The following is a 20,063-nucleotide window of genomic DNA, read 5'->3' as shown; positions in this document are numbered from 1 at the left end:
GGTTTCTGGTTGTACAGGTGATGTTGTTCTGCTGGTTTCTGGTTGTACAGGTGAGGTTGTTCTGCTGGTTTCTGGTTGTACAGGTGAGGTTGTTCTGCTGGTTTCTGGTTGTTCAGGTGATGTTGTTCTCCTGGTTTCTGGTTGTTCAGGTGAGGTTGTTCTGCTGGTTTCTGGTTGTACAGGTGATGTTCTGCTGGTTTCTGGTTGTTCAGGTGAGGTTGTTCTGCTGGTTTCTGGTTGTGCAGGTGAGGTTGTTCTGCTGGTTTCTGGTTGTTCAGGTGATGTTGTTCTGCTGGTTTCTGGTTGTACAGGTGAGGTTGTTCTGCTGGTTTCTGGTTGTTCAGGTGATGTTGTTCTGCTGGTTTCTGGTTGTTCAGGTGATGTTGTTCTGCTGGTTTCTGGTTGTACAGGTGAGGATGTTCTGCTGGTTTCTGGTTGTTCAGGTGATGTTGTTCTGCTGGTTTCTGGTTGTTCAGGTGAGGTTGTTCTGCTGGTTTCTGGTTGTGCAGGTGAGGATGTTCTGCTGGTTTCTGGTTGTTCAGGTGATGTTGTTCTGCTGGTTTCTGGTTGTACAGGTGAGGTTGTTCTGCTGGTTTCTGGTTGTACAGGTGAGGTTGCTCTGCTGGTTTCAGGTTGTGAGCAGTCGACCAATGAAAGAACAAGAATTCTCACTCTTGGCTCTGTTTGTCCCTCCTATGTGTCCATAGCCAGCTCAGTGGACCTCCTGATGAGTGATGATGAAGACGAAGGCTCCTTCCTTTCTCTGCCTACCGCCGCCTTCTCTCTGACCACAGAGCTGTCTGAAACACAAGCACCCAGCCAGCTGCTCATCCAGGTGTGTGTGTGTGTGTGTGTGTGTGTTTTGAGTTACTGTGTGTGTGTGTTTTGAGTTACTGTGTGTGTGTGTGTGTGTGTGTTTTGAGTTACTGTGTGTGTGTGTGTGTGTTTTGAGTTACTGTGTGTGTGTGTGTGTGTGTGTGTGTGTGTGTGTGTGTGTTTTGAGTTACTGTGTGTGTTTTTTCAGGCTCTACAGGACAAAGTCTCCCGTCACCTGCTGCTCCAGCAGTGCAGCGTCCAGGAGGAGGCGTGTCTTCAGACTCCACACGGTGAGAACAGCCCTGAAAGTAGCGCTGAGGATGACGATGATGGTCAGATCAGTGTGTCCATGTGTCAACAATCATCTGACAGGAAGAAGTCTCCACTAAAAGCCAACTTTCTATTTGTGCTATGAAATCTTAATAAAGATGAAGAAGCAGTTCAATGAAAATACAGAAAGAAATATTCTACAAACATTAAGTAACTGAACCTCATAGTGACTGCCATCTCCTGGTGGAAACCTAGGTGTGAGGGTCTTACAGCCAGGTGAACCGCTTTCAGATCGTCTCCGCTGTCCAGAAGAAGAGCAGCTGGTTACTCGGCTGTGCACACAGGTACGTCTATAGGAAACACATCACACCTGTACAGCTGATATACAGGAAACACATCACACCTGTACAGATGATGATATACAGGAAACACCTCACACCTGTACAGCTGATATACAGGAAACACCTCACACCTGTACAGCTGATATACAGGAAACACCTCACACCTGTACAGCTGATATACAGGAAACACCTCACACCTGTACAGATGATGATATACAGGAAACACCTCACACCTGTACAGCTGATATACAGGAAACACATCACACCTGTACAGCTGATATACAGGAAACACATCACACCTGTACAGATGATGATATACAGGAAACACATCACACCTGTACAGCTGATATACAGGAAACACATCACACCTGTACAGATGATGATATACAGGAAACACATCACACCTGTACAGATGATGATAGACAGGAAACACCTCACACCTGTACAGCTGATATACAGGAAACACATCACACCTGTACAGATGATGATATACAGGAAACACATCACACCTGTACAGATGATGATAGACAGGAAACACCTCACACCTGTACAGCTGATATACAGGAAACACATCACACCTGTACAGATGATGATATACAGGAAACACCTCACACCTGTACAGATGATGATATACAGGAAACGCATCACACCTGTACAGCTGATGATATACAGGAAACACCTCACACCTGTACAGATGATGATATACAGGAAACACATCACACCTGTACAGATGATGATATACAGGAAACACATCACACCTGTACAGATGATGATATACAGGAAACACATCACACCTGTACAGATGATGATATACAGGAAACACATCACACCTGTACAGATGATGATATACAGGAAACACATCACACCTGTACAACTGATGATATACAGGAAACACATCACACCTGTACAACTGATGATATACAGGAAACACATCACACCTGTACAGATGAAAAAAATCTGAAATAAAGAGCTGACGAGTTGTTTTTACAGGTGGAGGAGCTGGAGGATAAGCTGTCGGATCAGACTCAGGAGGTGGAGAGACTACGCTCTGAACTGGTGAGACGCTGCATTCCAGAGGAGCACACACAGTGTAGCTGTGTCTCACAGGAATAACTGTGTGTGTGTGTGTGTGTGTGTGTGTGTGTGTGTGTGTGTGTGTGTGTGTGTGTGTGTGTGTGTGTGTGTGTGTGTGTGTGTGTGTGTGTGTGTGTGTGTGTGTGTGTGTGTGTGTGTGTGTGTGTGTGTGTGTGTGTGTGTGTGTGTGTGTGTGTGTGTGTGTGTGTGTGTGTGTGTGTGTGTGTGTGTGTGTGTGTGTGTGTGTGTGTGTTAGGGGGCGACAGACCTGGAGAAGCAGCTGGAGCTGCTGGTGGTGGAGAACCAGCGTCTGAAGCAGGAGCTGAAGTCATGCAGGAGTTCAGAGCTTCAGAGCCTCGACGCTGCTGCAGAAAGCTGCAGCCACTGCCCCCACAGACAGGTAGAGACGCAGACAGACAGGTAGAGACGCAGACAGACAGGTAGAGACCCAGACTGCCATCATTACTGCGACACCACGTTCCTGTAGGTACATGTTGCACAACATCAGGAGAATACGACCTCCTACTCACTCGGCACAGGTCCTGGTCCAGGCTCTGGTCCAGGCTCTGGTCATCTCACATCTAGACTACTGTAACTCCTCCTTCAGGTCTACCTGCTAATGTCATTCGACCTCTACAGCTCATCCAGAATGCAGCTGCTCGACTGGTTTATAACCTCCTAAATTTACCCACAATCCTCCGCTCCTCCGCAACCTTCACTGGTTACCGGTGGCCGCCCGCATCCGCTTCAAAACATTGGTACTTGGGTACCGTGCTGCGAACAGATCGGGTCCGGTCTACATCCAGGACATGGTCTAACCTTACACCCAGGACATGGTCTAACCTCACACCCAGGACATGGTCTAACCTCACATCCAGGACATGGTCTAACCTCACACCCACGACATGGTCTAACCTCACACCCAGGACATGGTCTAACCTCACATCCAGGACATGGTCTAACCTCACACCCAGGACATGGTCTAACCTCACACCCAGGACATGGTCTAACCTCACATCCAGGACATGGTCTAACCTCACAACCAGGACATGGTCTAACCTCACACCCAGGACATGGTCTAACCTCACACCCAGGTCATGGTCTAACCTCACACCCAGGACATGGTCTAACCCAGGGCTGGGCAAACCTTTTGGCTGAGGGGCCACAATGACTTTGACATTTGACAGCCGGGCCAGTATCAGATAGATGGAGAGTGTTTGTGTGAACCAATATGAATTACAAGTAAAAGCCAATAACTAAAAAGTGAAGAACCCGTTTCAGTGTAACAGTGTTGTTGGTCCGGGGCGGTGCAGTCCCGTGGGTTTGATGTGCGTTCGTTATGCCGAGGAAAAATACTCTGGATGCAGCTGTTAATTTTACAACTCTAAAACTGTAGTACGAACCCCGTCTCCGGCGACAGAAAGTGACATGCCAAATTCAAATTTCCGGAACTCTTCGAAAGTTAACGCTTTACGACGTAATTCCAAAGGATTGTGAACACTAAGAAGCGGCGCTTTCCAGCGGTATGCGGTACATTACGGTGATCTCTTTCCAGCGATATGCGGTACATTACGGTGATCTCTTTCCAGCGATATGCGGTACATTACGGTCATCACTTTCCAGCGGTAAGCGGTACATTACGGTGATCTCTTTCCAGCGGTAGGCGGTACATTACGGTGATCTCTTTCCAGCGGTATGCGGTACATTACGGTGATCTCTTTCCAGCGGTAAGCGGTACATTACGGTGATCTCTTTCCAGCGGTATGCGGTACATTACGGTGATCTCTTTCCAGCGGTAAGCGGTACATTACGGTGATCTCTTTCCAGTGATATGCGGTACATTACGGTGATCTCTTTCCAGCGGTATGCGGTACATTACGTTGATCTCTTTCCAGCGGTAAGCGGTACATTACGGTGATCTCTTTCCAGCGGTATGCTGTACATTACGGTGATCTCTTTCCAGCGGTATGCGGTACATTACGGTGATCTCTTTCCAGCGGTAAGCGGTACATTACGGTGATCTCTTTCCAGTGATATGCGGTACATTACGGTGATCTCTTTCCAGCGGTAAGCGGTACATTACGGTGATCTCTTTCCAGTGATATGCGGTACATTACGGTGATCTCTTTCCAGCGGTAAGCGGTACATTACGGTGATCTCTTTCCAGCGGTATGCGGTACATTACGGTGATCTCTTTCCAGCGGTATGCGGTACATTACGGTGATTTCTTTCCAGCGGTATGCGGTACATTACGGTGATCTCTTTCCAACGGTATGCGGTACATTACGGTGATCTCTTTCCAGCGGTAAGCGGTACATTACGGTGATCTCTTTCCAACGGTATGTGGTACATTACGGTGATCTCTTTCCAGCGGTATGCGGTACATTACGGTGATCTCTTTCCAACGGTATGTGGTACATTACGGTGATCTCTTTCCAGCGGTATGCGGTACATTACTGGTCTGTTGCAGTCATCGTGCTTCAGGAAACTCAAGTCAGGAATGGAGAAGCGTCACAGTGATCTTTACTATAATTTATAATGATTATAATATATTATCCGGCGGGCCAGATTAAAAAGCCTAACGGGCCGTAGTTTGCCCACCCCTGGTCTAACCTTACATCCAGGACATGGTCTAACCTTACCAGCGGTAAGCGGTACATTACGGTGATCTCTTTCCAACGGTATGTGGTACATTACGGTGATCTCTTTCCAGCGGTATGCGGTACATTACGGTGATCTCTTTCCAGCGGTAAGCGGTACATTACGGTGATCTCTTTCCAACGGTATGTGGTACATTACGGTGATCTCTTTCCAACGGTATGTGGTACATTACGGTGATCTCTTTCCAGCGGTATGCGGTACATTACGGTGATCTCTTTCCAGCGGTATGCGGTACATTACGGTGATCTCTTTCCAACGGTATGTGGTACATTACGGTGATCTCTTTCCAGCGATATGCGGTACATTACGGTGATCTCTTTCCAGCGGTAAGCGGTACATTACGGTGATCTCTTTCCAGCGGTAGGCGGTACATTACGGTGATCTCTTTCCAGCGATATGCGGTACATTACGGTGATCTCTTTCCAGCGGTAGGCGGTACATTACGGTGATCTCTTTCCAACGGTATGTGGTACATTACGGTGATCTCTTTCCAGCGGTATGCGGTACATTACGGTGATCTCTTTCCAACGGTATGTGGTACATTACGGTGATCTCTTTCCAGCGGTATGCGGTACATTACTGGTCTGTTGCAGTCATCGTGCTTCAGGAAACTCAAGTCAGGAATGGAGAAGCGTCACAGTGATCTTTACTATAATTTATAATGATTATAATATATTATCCGGCGGGCCAGATTAAAAAGCCTAACGGGCCGTAGTTTGCCCACCCCTGGTCTAACCTTACATCCAGGACATGGTCTAACCTTACCAGCGGTAAGCGGTACATTACGGTGATCTCTTTCCAACGGTATGTGGTACATTACGGTGATCTCTTTCCAGCGGTATGCGGTACATTACGGTGATCTCTTTCCAGCGGTAAGCGGTACATTACGGTGATCTCTTTCCAACGGTATGTGGTACATTACGGTGATCTCTTTCCAACGGTATGTGGTACATTACGGTGATCTCTTTCCAGCGGTATGCGGTACATTACGGTGATCTCTTTCCAGCGGTATGCGGTACATTACGGTGATCTCTTTCCAACGGTATGTGGTACATTACGGTGATCTCTTTCCAGCGATATGCGGTACATTACGGTGATCTCTTTCCAGCGGTAAGCGGTACATTACGGTGATCTCTTTCCAGCGGTAGGCGGTACATTACGGTGATCTCTTTCCAGCGATATGCGGTACATTACGGTGATCTCTTTCCAGCGGTAGGCGGTACATTACGGTGATCTCTTTCCAACGGTATGTGGTACATTACGGTGATCTCTTTCCAGTGGTATGCGGTACATTACGGTGATCTCTTTCCAGCGGTAAGCGGTACATTACGGTGATCTCTTTCCAGCGGTAAGCGGTACATTACGGTGATCTCTTTCCAACGGTATGTGGTACATTACGGTGATCTCTTTCCAGCGGTAAGCGGTACATTACGGTGATCTCTTTCCAGCGGTAAGCGGTACATTACGGTGATCTCTTTCCAGTGGTAGGCGGTACATTACGGTGATCTCTTTCTAGCGGTAAGCGGTACATTACGGTGAGCTTGCCTGTGAGGGGTGGACGTGAGCAGCGAGCAGCAGGCTGGACTCGCAGCCTGACACGGCAGTAGAAAGCACGGCACGCAGCGCTGTGACGCTTCTCCGTTCCCAACTTGAGTTTCCCGAAGCACGATGACGGCAACAGACCAGCATCGATGTTACGCTTTCTGCTGCAGGAGAGCGCACACGCAGCCTGAGCAATAAATGAGCATTAAGAAACATCGATGCTGGTCTGTTGCAGTCATCGTGCTTCAGGAAACTCAAGTCGGGAACGGAGAAGCGTCACAGTGATCTTTACTATAATTTATAATGATTATAATATATTATCCGGCGGGCCAGATTAAAAAGCCTAACGGGCCGTAGTTTGCCCACCCCTGGTCTAACCTTACATCCAGGACATGGTCTAACCTTACACCAGGACATGGTCTAACCTTACATCCACAAGCTCCATGGAGGGGGAGGGCCGTGGTGTGTTTCTTCACAAGGGATTTCTTTGCTTTTTGAAACCAAATGAAGGTGTAAGAATTCCTCCAGCTGTCTCCGGTAGAAATGTCCTCGCTGTGTCTTGCAGGATGCGGAGTCCCTGCAGAGGCAGGTGTCCCGCTGGGAGAACCAGGCCCGGCAGAGGGAGCGACGGCTGAATGAGCTGGAGCGAGAGCTGCTAGAGAAGAGCTCCAGAGTAGAGAGCCTCCACCGCCAGCTGGACGACGGCCACCGGCAGCTGGAGGAGTCGAAGCGGAGGCAGGAGGAGGCCGAGCTGAAACTTTCCCTCCGACTGCAGGAGTATGAGGAGGAGCTCGCCAGGCAGGCAGCAATGCCCCCCAGAGTCAAGGTGAGCAGACATGGTCTGACTGGTTAGACTGACACACCGGTCATAAAATACGTGTTGTTTCCATTCCTCAGTATGTGACTCAGACGGTGGAGGTGGAGTCTGCTGACTCTCAGAGAGCTCTGGTGGAGCTGCAGACGAAGAACGCCGGGCTGCAGGAGCAGCTGTCTGTGCAGAGCCAGCTGCTGAGAGAGCTGGAGACGCAGCTGCACCAGTCGCAGAGGACCTGCGCTCAGCTCAGGACGCAGGTAACATCTAAAGGAGCTGATCTGCTGCAGCGGACCTGTCTGTCTGCTGACGCGTCTGCTCCTCTAAGTCGTTCCGCTGCAGTCGATCCTCTAAGTCGTTCCGCTGCAGTCGATCCTCTAAGTCGGCCCGCTGCAGTCGATCCTCTAAGTTGTCCTGCAGTCGATCCTCTTAAGTCGTCCTGCAGTCGATCCTCTAAGTCGTCCTGCAGTCGATCCTCTTAAGTCGTCCTGCAGTCGATCCTCTTAAGTCGTCCTGCAGTCGATCCTCTTAAGTCGTCCTGCAGCCGATCCTCTAAGTCGTCTCGCTGCAGTCGATCCTCTAAGTCGTCCCGCTGCAGTCGATCCTCTTAAGTCGTCCCTCTGCAGTCGATCCTCTAAGTCGTCCCGCTGCAGTCGATCCTCTAAGTCGTCCCGCTGCAGTCGATCCTCTAAGTCGTCCCGCTGCAGTCGATCCTCTAAGTCGTCCTGCAGTCGATCCTCTAAGTCGTCCTGCAGTCGATCCGCTAAGTCGTTCCGCTGCAGTCGATCCTCTAAGTCGTCCCGCTGCAGTCGATCCTCTAAGTCGTCCCGCTGCAGTCGATCCTCTAAGTCGTCCCGCTGCAGTCGATCCTCTAAGTCGTCCTGCAGTCGATCCTCTTAAGTCGTCCTGCAGTCGATCCTCTAAGTCGTCCCGCTGCAGTCGATCCTCTAAGTCGTCCCGCTGCAGTCGATCCTCTAAGTCGTCCCGCTGCAGTCGATCCTCTAAGTCGTCCCGCTGCAGTCGATCCTCTAAGTCGTCCCGCTGCAGTCGATCCTCTAAGTCGTCCCGCTGCAGTCGATCCGCTAAGTCGTTCCGCTGCAGTCGATCCTCTAAGTCGTTCCGCTGCAGTCGATCCTCTAAGTCGTCCCGCTGCAGTCGATCCTCTAAGTCGTCCCGCTGCAGTCGATCCTCTAAGTCGTCCTGCAGTCAATCCTCTTAAGTCGTCCTGCAGTCGATCCTTTAAGTCGTCCCGCTGCAGTCCATCCTCTAAGTCGTCTCGCTGCAGTCGATCCTCTAAGTCGTCCCGCTGCAGTCGATCCTCTAAGTCGTCCCACTGCAGTCGATCCTCTAAGTCGTCCCACTGCAGTCGATCCTCTTAAGTCGTCCTGCAGTCGATCCTCTAAGTCGTCCCGCTGCAGTCGATCCTCTAAGTCGTCCCGCTGCAGTCGATCCTCTAAGTCGTCCCGCTGCAGTCGATCCTCTAAGTCGTCCCGCTGCAGTCGATCCTCTAAGTCGTCCCGCTGCAGTCGATCCTCTAAGTCGTCCCGCTGCAGTCGATCCACTAAGTCGTCCCGCTGCAGTCGATCCTCTAAGTCGTCCTGCAGTCGATCCTCTTAAGTCGTCCTGCAGTCGATCCTCTAAGTCGTCCCGCTGCAGTCGATCCTCTAAGTCGTCTCGCTGCAGTCGATCCTCTAAGTCGTCCCGCTGCAGTCGATCCTCTAAGTCGTCCTGCTGCAGTCGATCCTCTAAGTCGTCCCGCTGCAGTCGATCCTCTAAGTCGTCCAGCAGTCGATCCGCTAAGTCGTTCCGCTGCAGTCGATCCTCTAAGTCGTTCCGCTGCAGTCGATCCTCTAAGTCGTCCCGCTGCAGTCGATCCTCTAAGTCGTCCCGCTGCAGTCGATCCTCTAAGTCGTCCCACTGCAGTCGATCCTCTTAAGTCGTCCTGCAGTCGATCCTCTAAGTCGTCCCGCTGCAGTCGATCCTCTAAGTCGTCCCGCTGCAGTCGATCCTCTTAAGTCGTCCCGCTGCAGTCGATCCTCTTAAGTCGTCCTGCAGTCGATCCTCTTAAGTCGTCCTGCAGTCGATCCTCTAAGTCGTCCCGCTGCAGTCGATCCTCTAAGTCGTCTCGCTGCAGTCGATCCTCTAAGTCGTCCCGCTGCAGTCGATCCTCTAAGTCGTCCCGCTGCAGTCGATCCTCTAAGTCGTCCCACTGCAGTCGATCCTCTAAGTCGTCCCACTGCAGTCGATCCTCTTAAGTCGTCCTGCAGTCGATCCTCTAAGTCGTCCCGCTGCAGTCGATCCTCTAAGTTGTCCTGCAGTCGATCCCCTTAGTCATCCTGCAGTCGATCCTCTTAAGTCGTCCTGCAGTCGATCCTCTAAGTCGTCCTGCAGTCGATCCTCTAAGTTGTCCCGCTGCAGTCGTCCCGCTGCAGTCGATCCTCTAACGTGTGTGGTCTTTGTCGCTCTTTCGTCCCGCTGCAGTCGATCCTCTAAGTCGTCCCGCTGCAGTCGATCCTCTAAGTTGTCCTGCAGTCGATCCCCTTAGTCATCCTGCAGTCGATCCTCTTAAGTCGTCCTGCAGTCGATCCTCTAAGTCGTCCCGCTGCAGTCGATCCTCTTAAGTCGTCCCGCTGCAGTCGATCCTCTTAAGTCGTCCCTCTGCAGTCGATCCTCTAAGTCGTCCCGCTGCAGTCGATCCTCTAAGTCGTCCCGCTGCAGTCGATCCTCTAAGTCGTCCCGCTGCAGTCGATCCTCTAAGTCGTCCTGCAGTCGATCCGCTAAGTCGTCCTGCAGTCGATCCGCTAAGTCGTTCCGCTGCAGTCGATCCTCTAAGTCGTTCCGCTGCAGTCGATCCTCTAAGTCGTCCCGCTGCAGTCGATCCTCTAAGTCGTCCCGCTGCAGTCGATCCTCTAAGTCGTCCTGCAGTCGATCCTCTTAAGTCGTCCTGCAGTCGATCCTCTTAAGTCGTCCTGCAGTCGATCCTCTAAGTCGTCCCGCTGCAGTCGATCCTCTAAGTCGTCCCGCTGCAGTCGATCCTCTAAGTCGTCCCGCTGCAGTCGATCCTCTAAGTCGTCCCGCTGCAGTCGATCCTCTAAGTCGTCCCGCTGCAGTCGATCCGCTAAGTCGTTCCGCTGCAGTCGATCCTCTAAGTCGTTCCGCTGCAGTCGATCCTCTAAGTCGTCCCGCTGCAGTCGATCCTCTAAGTCGTCCCGCTGCAGTCGATCCTCTAAGTCGTCCTGCAGTCGATCCTCTTAAGTCGTCCTGCAGTCGATCCTCTAAGTCGTCCCGCTGCAGTCGATCCTCTAAGTCGTCTCGCTGCAGTCGATCCTCTAAGTCGTCCCGCTGCAGTCGATCCTCTAAGTCGTCCCGCTGCAGTCGATCCTCTAAGTCGTCCCACTGCAGTCGATCCTCTAAGTCGTCCCACTGCAGTCGATCCTCTTAAGTCGTCCTGCAGTCGATCCTCTAAGTCGTCCCGCTGCAGTCGATCCTCTAAGTTGTCCTGCAGTCGATCCCCTTAGTCATCCTGCAGTCGATCCTCTTAAGTCGTCCTGCAGTCGATCCTCTAAGTCGTCCTGCAGTCGATCCTCTAAGTTGTCCCGCTGCAGTCGTCCCGCTGCAGTCGATCCTCTAACGTGTGTGGTCTTTGTCGCTCTTTCGTCCCGCTGCAGTCGATCCTCTAAGTCGTCCCGCTGCAGTCGATCCTCTAAGTTGTCCTGCAGTCGATCCCCTTAGTCATCCTGCAGTCGATCCTCTTAAGTCGTCCTGCAGTCGATCCTCTAAGTCGTCCCGCTGCAGTCGATCCTCTTAAGTCGTCCCGCTGCAGTCGATCCTCTTAAGTCGTCCCTCTGCAGTCGATCCTCTAAGTCGTCCCGCTGCAGTCGATCCTCTAAGTCGTCCCGCTGCAGTCGATCCTCTAAGTCGTCCCGCTGCAGTCGATCCTCTAAGTCGTCCTGCAGTCGATCCTCTAAGTCGTCCTGCAGTCGATCCGCTAAGTCGTTCCGCTGCAGTCGATCCTCTAAGTCGTCCCGCTGCAGTCGATCCTCTAAGTCGTCCCGCTGCAGTCGATCCTCTAAGTCGTCCCGCTGCAGTCGATCCTCTAAGTCGTCCTGCAGTCGATCCTCTTAAGTCGTCCTGCAGTCGATCCTCTTAAGTCGTCCTGCAGTCGATCCTCTAAGTCGTCCCGCTGCAGTCGATCCTCTAAGTCGTCCCGCTGCAGTCGATCCTCTAAGTCGTCCCGCTGCAGTCGATCCTCTAAGTCGTCCCGCTGCAGTCGATCCGCTAAGTCGTTCCGCTGCAGTCGATCCTCTAAGTCGTTCCGCTGCAGTCGATCCTCTAAGTCGTCCCGCTGCAGTCGATCCTCTAAGTCGTCCCGCTGCAGTCGATCCTCTAAGTCGTCCAGCAGTCGATCCTCTTAAGTCGTCCTGCAGTCGATCCTCTAAGTCGTCCCGCTGCAGTCGATCCTCTAAGTCGTCCCGCTGCAGTCGATCCTCTAAGTCGTCCCGCTGCAGTCGATCCTCTAAGTCGTCCCGCTGCAGTCGATCCTCTAAGTCGTCCCACTGCAGTCGATCCTCTAAGTCGTCCCACTGCAGTCGATCCTCTTAAGTCGTCCTGCAGTCGATCCTCTAAGTCGTCCCGCTGCAGTCGATCCTCTAAGTCGTCCCGCTGCAGTCGATCCTCTAAGTCGTCCCGCTGCAGTCGATCCACTAAGTCGTCCCGCTGCAGTCGATCCTCTAAGTCGTCCTGCAGTCGATCCTCTTAAGTCGTCCTGCAGTCGATCCTCTAAGTCGTCCCGCTGCAGTCGATCCTCTAAGTCGTCTCGCTGCAGTCGATCCTCTAAGTCGTCCCGCTGCAGTCGATCCTCTAAGTCGTCCCGCTGCAGTCGATCCTCTAAGTCGTCCCACTGCAGTCGATCCTCTAAGTCGTCCTGCAGTCGATCCTCTTAAGTCGTCCTGCAGTCGATCCTCTAAGTCGTCCTGCTGCAGTCGATCCTCTAAGTCGTCCCGCTGCAGTCGATCCTCTAAGTCGTCCCGCTGCAGTCGATCCTCTAAGTCGTCCCACTGCAGTCGATCCTCTTAAGTCGTCCTGCAGTCGATCCTCTAAGTCGTCCCGCTGCAGTCGATCCTCTAAGTCGTCCCGCTGCAGTCGATCCTCTTAAGTCGTCCCGCTGCAGTCGATCCTCTTAAGTCGTCCTGCAGTCGATCCTCTAAGTCGTCCCGCTGCAGTCGATCCTCTAAGTCGTCCCACTGCAGTCGATCCTCTTAAGTCGTCCTGCAGTCGATCCTCTAAGTCGTCCCGCTGCAGTCGATCCTCTAAGTCGTCCCGCTGCAGTCGATCCTCTTAAGTCGTCCCGCTGCAGTCGATCCTCTTAAGTCGTCCTGCAGTCGATCCTCTAAGTCGTCCTGCAGTCGATCCTCTAAGTCGTCCCGCTGCAGCCGATCCTCTTAAGTCGTCCTGCAGCCGATCCTCTAAGTCGATCCTCTAAGTCGTCTCGCTGCAGTCGATCCTCTAAGTCGTCCCGCTGCAGTCGATCCTCTAAGTCGTCCCGCTGCAGTCGATCCTCTAAGTTGTCCTGCAGTCGATCCCCTTAGTCATCCTGCAGTCGATCCTCTTAAGTCGTCCTGCAGTCGATCCTCTAAGTCGTCCTGCAGTCGATCCTCTAAGTTGTCCCGCTGCAGTCGTCCCGCTGCAGTCGATCCTCTAACGTGTGTGGTCTTTGTCGCTCTTTCGTCCCGCTGCAGTCGATCCTCTAAGTCGTCCCGCTGCAGTCGATCCTCTAAGTTGTCCTGCAGTCGATCCCCTTAGTCATCCTGCAGTCGATCCTCTTAAGTCGTCCTGCAGTCGATCCTCTAAGTCGTCCCGCTGCAGTCGATCCTCTTAAGTCGTCCCGCTGCAGTCGATCCTCTTAAGTCGTCCCGCTGCAGTCGATCCTCTAAGTCGTCCCGCTGCAGTCGATCCTCTAAGTCGTCCCGCTGCAGTCGATCCTCTAAGTCGTCCCGCTGCAGTCGATCCTCTAAGTCGTCCTGCAGTCGATCCTCTAAGTCGTCCTGCAGTCGATCCGCTAAGTCGTTCCGCTGCAGTCGATCCTCTAAGTCGTTCCGCTGCAGTCGATCCTCTAAGTCGTCCCGCTGCAGTCGATCCTCTAAGTCGTCCCGCTGCAGTCGATCCTCTAAGTCGTCCTGCAGTCGATCCTCTTAAGTCGTCCTGCAGTCGATCCTCTTAAGTCGTCCTGCAGTCGATCCTCTAAGTCGTCCCGCTGCAGTCGATCCTCTAAGTCGTCCCGCTGCAGTCGATCCTCTAAGTCGTCTCCGCTGCAGTCGATCCTCTAAGTCGTCCCGCTGCAGTCGATCCTCTAAGTCGTCCCGCTGCAGTCGATCCTCTAAGTCGTCCCGCTGCAGTCGATCCGCTAAGTCGTTCCGCTGCAGTCGATCCTCTAAGTCGTTCCGCTGCAGTCGATCCTCTAAGTCGTCCCGCTGCAGTCGATCCTCTAAGTCGTCCCGCTGCAGTCGATCCTCTAAGTCGTCCTGCAGTCGATCCTCTTAAGTCGTCCTGCAGTCGATCCTCTAAGTCGTCCCGCTGCAGTCGATCCTCTAAGTCGTCTCGCTGCAGTCGATCCTCTAAGTCGTCCCGCTGCAGTCGATCCTCTAAGTCGTCCCGCTGCAGTCGATCCTCTAAGTCGTCCCGCTGCAGTCGATCCTCTAAGTCGTCCCACTGCAGTCGATCCTCTTAAGTCGTCCTGCAGTCGATCCTCTAAGTCGTCCTGCAGTCGATCCTCTTAAGTCGTCCTGCAGTCGATCCTCTTAAGTCGTCCTGCAGTCGATCCTCTAAGTCGTCCCGCTGCAGTCGATCCTCTAAGTCGTCTCGCTGCAGTCGATCCTCTAAGTCGTCCCGCTGCAGTCGATCCTCTAACGTGTGTGGTCTTTGTCGCTCTTTGAGCAGATCCTGGTGTATGAAGGGGAGATGGAGCGAGCTCAGGGTCAGCTGGAAGTGGAGATGCAGAATCTGGAGGAGGAGAAGAACCGTTTGATTGAGGAGGCCTTCATCAGAGCCGAGATCGAGATGAAGGCTGTCCACGAGAACCTGGCTGGTCTGAATCTTCTACCTGTCCGCTGTCTCGTGTCATAGTGTTCTGGTGTGGACTCGTGATCACAGTGTTTGTGTTTCAGGAGTGCGTATGAACCTGCTGAGCCTGCAGCCGGCCCTCCGGACCCTCACCTGTGATTACAACTGTCTGAAGAGGCAGGTGCAGGAGTTCCCCTTCATGCTGGACAAAGCTATCACCGAGGCCAAGCAGGAGGTGAGTGACTTCTGCTGATAGGGCATCCACTGTCCGGCCTTTGTCTGTCCTCTATCCGTCTTCTAGCCGGCCTCTATTTGTCCTCTCTCTGGCCTCTATTCGGCCTCTATCTGTCCTCTGTGTATCCACTGTCCAGCCTCTGTCCGGCCTCTAGCCGGCCTCTATCTGTTCTCTAGCTGTCCTCTGTATGTCCTCTGTCCGGTCTCTGTCCGTCCTCTAGCCGGCCTCTATTCGTCCTCTCTCTGGCCTCTTTCCGTCCTCTATCCGGCTCTTTCGGTCTTCTATCCGGCCTCTGACTGTCCTCTAATATTATTCACTGTCTCAGATCTGCCAGGTGATCAGCGAGGTGAGCACGACCAATCAGGAGCTTCTGCGTAAATACAAGAGAGAGATGAACCTGAGGAAGAAATGTCACAACGAGCTGGTTCGACTCAAAGGTCTGAACAAATGTATCATCCAAACTGAAAGAAAACCATCTCACTGAATATTGTCTCATCTTGATTATGTGTCCTCTAGAGTAGCGGTCCTCAACTTTTTTTGAGCCACGGACCGGTCCTCTGTGGGCTGTAGAGAATGTCCTCTGTGTCCTGTAGAGAATGTCCTCTGTCCCGTAGAGAGAATGTCCTCTGTGGGCTGTAGAGAATGTCCTCTGTGTCCTGTAGAGAATGTCCTCTGTGTCCTGTAGAGAATGTCCTCTGTCCCGTAGAGAGAATGTCATCTGTGTCCTGTAGAGAATGTCCTCTGTGTCCCGTAGAGAGAATGTCCTCTGTGTCCTGTAGAGAATGTCCACTGTGTCCTGTAGAGAATGTCCTCTGTGTCCCGTAGAGAATGTCCTCTGTGTCCTGTAGAGAATGTCCTCTGTGTCCCGTAGAGAGAATGTCCTCTGTGTCCCGTAGAGAATGTCCACTGTGTCCTGTAGAGAATGTCCTCTGTGTCCCGTAGAGAGAATGTCCTCTGTGTCCCGTAGAGAGAATGTCCTCTGTGTCCCGTAGAGAATGTCCACTGTGTCCCGTAGAGAGAATGTCATCTGTGTCCTGTAGAGAATGTCCTCTGTGTCCCGTAGAGAGAATGTCCTCTGTGTCCTGTAGAGAATGTCCACTGTGTCCTGTAGAGAATGTCCTCTGTGTCCCGTAGAGAGAATGTCCTCTGTCTGCCGTAGAGAATGTCCTCTGTGTCCCGGCTACTAGTTAAGTGTGTTCAGAACGTCATGACTGTATCCCTGCTCCTTGTCTCCCAGGTAACATCCGTGTCTTCTGCCGTGTCCGGCCGGTCTGTCTCGTGGAGCAGGACTCCGTCGACTCGAAAGCCATGCTGAGCTTTGACTCGGAGGACGACGCCGTCCTCTACCTGTCCAATAAGGGCAAAATGATGACCTTTGACCTGGACAAAGTCTTCCCTCCTCAGGCCACACAGGAAGAGGTAAACAGGCTCAAAGTGATCCCCAGTGTCTCGTCTGAGGGACTCTGTCTCACTGGTCTCATCCTCTCTGATTGGTCCACCAGGTGTTTCAGGAGGTCCAATCTCTGGTCACTTCCTGTATCGATGGCTTTAATGTCTGCATCTTTGCCTACGGACAGACGGGCTCTGGGAAGACATTCACCATGGAGGTAAGATCGGTCTGTGTGTCTCTGAAGGGGGACGAGAACTGGTCTCTGAGGTGGGACCAGAACTGGTCTCTGAGGGGGGACCAGGACTGGTCTGGATCATAACTGCATGTCTGTGTGTGTCCAGGGCGCTGTGGACAACCCTGGCATCAACCAGCGAGCGCTGCGCCTGCTGTTCTCCGAGGTGACGGACAAAGCTCCAGACTGGGACTACAGGATCTCCGTCAGCATGGTGGAGATCTACAACGAGACGCTGCGGTGAGCAGACCAGGTCCCTGATCTGATCCCAGACCAGTGCTTCACAAGAGAACCTGCTGGTCCAGTCAGAACAAACTGCCTGTACTTTATGTACTTTACTTTATGTACTCGATGTACAGTACTTCAGGTGGAGTACTTTATGTACAGTACTTTACTCTTACAAAACCCTAACATAAGTCTGCAGGTTGTTTGATCCTGAACCTGAGGTGTGTGTTGTGAGCCCTGACACAAGTCTGCAGGTTGTAAAGGTCTCTGTTGTTGGTCAGGAACTTGCTTGGGGAGAATCCCTCCAACAAGCTGGACATCAAGATGAACCCTGATGGCAGCGGACAGCTCTACGTACCCGGACTGACAGAGTTCACCGTCCAGAGCCCCAAGGACATCAACAGGGTGAGGACTTCCTGCTGTGCTCATCCTTTCAGTGTAAAATGCCTCCAGTTAGCTGCTGGTCTCTGCTCTCTGTCTGCTGTAATCTGACAAAAGTATTTAACTCAAGGTCCGCCCACTGGCTTTTTCTGGAGCTTTTGGGTTAAACACTGAAAAGGTGTGCATCCCCTCTGGAGGCAACACACACAATACTAACCGTTGTATTTGTTTCAATACAGAAGATAAAAGGTTACAAAGATAGATGTAAAAAATAAATCCTGAAGGTAATTTGTTCTGCAGCGGAATGCCGTCTGTTCACTCAGTAGAGAACCACTGCCCCAGACCAGTAGAGAACTACTGCCTCAGACCAGTAGAGAACCACTGCCTCAGACCAGTAGAGAACCACTGCCTCAGACCAGTAGAGAACTACTGCCTCAGACCAGTAGAGAACCACTGCCTCAGACCAGTAGAGAACTACTGCCTCAGACCAGTAGAGAACCACTGCCTCAGACCAGTAGAGAACCACTGCCTCAGACCAGTAGAGAACTACTGCCTCAGACCAGTAGAGAACTACTGCCTCAGACCAGTAGAGAACCACTGCCTCAGACCAGTAGAGAACTACTGCCTCAGACCAGTAGAGAACTACTGCCTCAGACCAGTAGAGAACCACTGCCTCAGGCCAGTGGAGAACCACTGCCCCAGACCAGTGGAGAACCACTGCCTCAGACCAGTAGAGAACCACTGCCTCAGACCAGTAGAGAACCACTGCCTCAGACCAGTAGAGAACCACTGCCTCAGACCAGTGGAGAACCACTGCCCCAGACCAGTGGAGAACCACTGCCTCAGACCAGTAGAGAACCACTGCCTCAGACCAGTAGAGAACCACTGCCTCAGACCAGTGGAGAACCACTGCCCCAGACCAGTGGAGAACCACTGCCTCAGACCAGTAGAGAACCACTGCCTCAGACCAGTGGAGAACCACTGCCCCAGACCAGTAGAGAACCACTGCCTCAGACCAGTGGAGAACCACTGCCTCAGACCAGTAGAGAACCACTGGAGAACCACTGCCCCAGACCAGTAGAGAACCACTGCCTCAGACCAGTAGAGAACCACTGCCTCAGACCAGTGGAGAACCACTGCCCCAGACCAGTAGAGAACCACTGCCTCAGACCAGTGGAGAACCACTGCCCCAGACCAGTGGAGAACCACTGCCCCAGACCAGTGGAGAACCACTGCCTCAGACCAGTAGAGAACCACTGCCTCAGACCAGTGGAGAACCACTGCCCCAGACCAGTAGAGAACCACTGCCTCAGACCAGTAGAGAACCACTGGAGAACCACTGCCTCAGACCAGTGGAGAACCACTGCCTCAGACCAGTAGAGAACCACTGCCTCAGACCAGTAGAGAACCACTGCCTCAGACCAGTGGAGAACCACTGGAGAACCACTGCCTCAGACCAGTGGAGAACCACTGCCTCAGACCAGTTGAACGTGTGTGTGTGTGTGTGTGTGTGTGTGTGTGTGTGTGTGTGTGTGTGTGTGTGTGTGTGTGTGTGTGTGTGTGTGTGTGTGTGTGTGTGTGTGTGTGTGTGTGTGTGTGTGTGTGTGTGTGTGTGTGTGTGTGTGTGTGTGTGTGTGTGTGTGTGTGTGTGTGTGTGTGTGTGTGTGTGTGTGTGTGTGTGTGTGTGTGTGTGTGTGTGTGTGTGTGTGTGTGTGTGTGTGTGTGTGTGTGTGTGTGTGTGTGTGTGTGTGTGTGTGTGTGTGTGTGTGTGTGTGTGTGTAGGTGTTCGAGTTGGGTCACATGAACAGAGCGACTGCCTGCACAAACCTAAATGAACACAGCTCTCGTTCTCACGCTCTGCTCATCATCACCGTGTCTGGATTCAACTCTGCTACTGGGAACCGCACACAAGGTACACACAATGTGGACACACACAAGGTACACACAATGTGGACACACACACAAGGTACACACAATGTGGACACACACAAGGTACACACAATGTGGACACACACAAGGTACACACAACGTGGACACACACAAGGTACACACAATGTGGACACACACAAGGTACACACAATGTGGACACACACAAGGTACACACAATGTATACACACACAATGTATACACACACAAGGTACACACACACACACACATTGTATACACTCATGAGAACCTTATGTCCTATAGCATGAGAACCGTATGTCCTATTTATATAGCATGAGAACCTTATGTCCTATTAAAGTGTATAGCATGAGAACCGTATGTCCTAGCATGAGAACCGTATGTCCTATTTATATAGCATGAGAACTTTATGTCCTATTAAAGTATATAGCATGAGAACCGTATGTCCTATTAAAATATAGCATGAGAACCTTATGTCCTAGGGCTCAGCATGGTGAAGAGTAAGTGAATGTGTGTGAGGGAACAGAACTGTGTGGTTCCTCTTGGTGAATAAAAGGTTGTTTTTAAACCATTTTGTGAGAACCAAGACTTCTGTGTTTGTCTGTTAGAAAGACGTTCTCCAGAAAGGAGGCGGTCCGTTGGTGCTGAGGGTTTCTGGTGTGTTTGGGTTGCAGGGAAGCTGAACCTGGTGGACCTGGCGGGCTCCGAGAGGATCGGGAAGTCCGGGGCGGAAGGCAGTCGCCTCAGAGAAGCTCAGTGCATCAACAAATCTCTGTCGGCGCTCGGCGACGTCATCAACGCGCTGCGGGGCCGACACGCCCACGTCCCCTTCAGGAACTCCCGTCTCACGTACCTGCTGCAGGACTCTCTGAACGGGGACAGCAAGACGCTCATGATGGTGCAGGTGAGACCACATCAGACCAGATACAGCTCAGCTTGTCCAGTTCAATGGTTTCAGCTTCAAGGGATTTAATCTGCATCAAGGGACAAATATGTTTTCTTCTGTCCGACCAGTTGATTAAAGTGGACCTAATAAAACATGCCGCTTATTATTTAAGTCCAGTGGCTCCCAACATGGAGCTCGGACTGACGTGGTCTCAGTGAGGGCTCTTATTTCTCTT

At 52.0% G+C, this 20,063-nt stretch overlaps 1 protein-coding gene across 5 annotated transcripts in view; it reads left to right on the top strand.

Moving 5' to 3' along the window:
* The window catches only part of kifc3 (kinesin family member C3), a 50,653-nt gene that overhangs the window by 22,524 nt on the left and 8,066 nt on the right, over window positions 1–20,063 (top strand). For all 5 annotated transcript variants that reach the window (XM_034559051.1, XM_034559042.1, XM_034559068.1 and 2 more), the window contains 16 exons: window positions 708–835; window positions 1,025–1,106; window positions 1,342–1,430; window positions 2,418–2,483; window positions 2,758–2,901; window positions 7,270–7,530; window positions 7,602–7,775; window positions 14,452–14,599; window positions 14,679–14,809; window positions 15,135–15,246; window positions 16,047–16,228; window positions 16,312–16,416; window positions 16,541–16,671; window positions 16,938–17,061; window positions 18,820–18,949; window positions 19,617–19,846. In XM_034559051.1, coding sequence (XP_034414942.1) covers window positions 708–835; window positions 1,025–1,106; window positions 1,342–1,430; window positions 2,418–2,483; window positions 2,758–2,901; window positions 7,270–7,530; window positions 7,602–7,775; window positions 14,452–14,599; window positions 14,679–14,809; window positions 15,135–15,246; window positions 16,047–16,228; window positions 16,312–16,416; window positions 16,541–16,671; window positions 16,938–17,061; window positions 18,820–18,949; window positions 19,617–19,846 — 2,237 coding nt within the window. The remainder of the gene's footprint in view (window positions 1–707; window positions 836–1,024; window positions 1,107–1,341; window positions 1,431–2,417; window positions 2,484–2,757; window positions 2,902–7,269; window positions 7,531–7,601; window positions 7,776–14,451; window positions 14,600–14,678; window positions 14,810–15,134; window positions 15,247–16,046; window positions 16,229–16,311; window positions 16,417–16,540; window positions 16,672–16,937; window positions 17,062–18,819; window positions 18,950–19,616; window positions 19,847–20,063) is intronic.

Source organism: Cyclopterus lumpus, chromosome 3 (genome assembly GCF_009769545.1).
Source record: "Cyclopterus lumpus isolate fCycLum1 chromosome 3, fCycLum1.pri, whole genome shotgun sequence".
NCBI lineage: Eukaryota > Metazoa > Chordata > Actinopteri > Perciformes > Cyclopteridae > Cyclopterus > Cyclopterus lumpus.
This window is presented reverse-complemented; position numbering and strand designations above follow the sequence as displayed.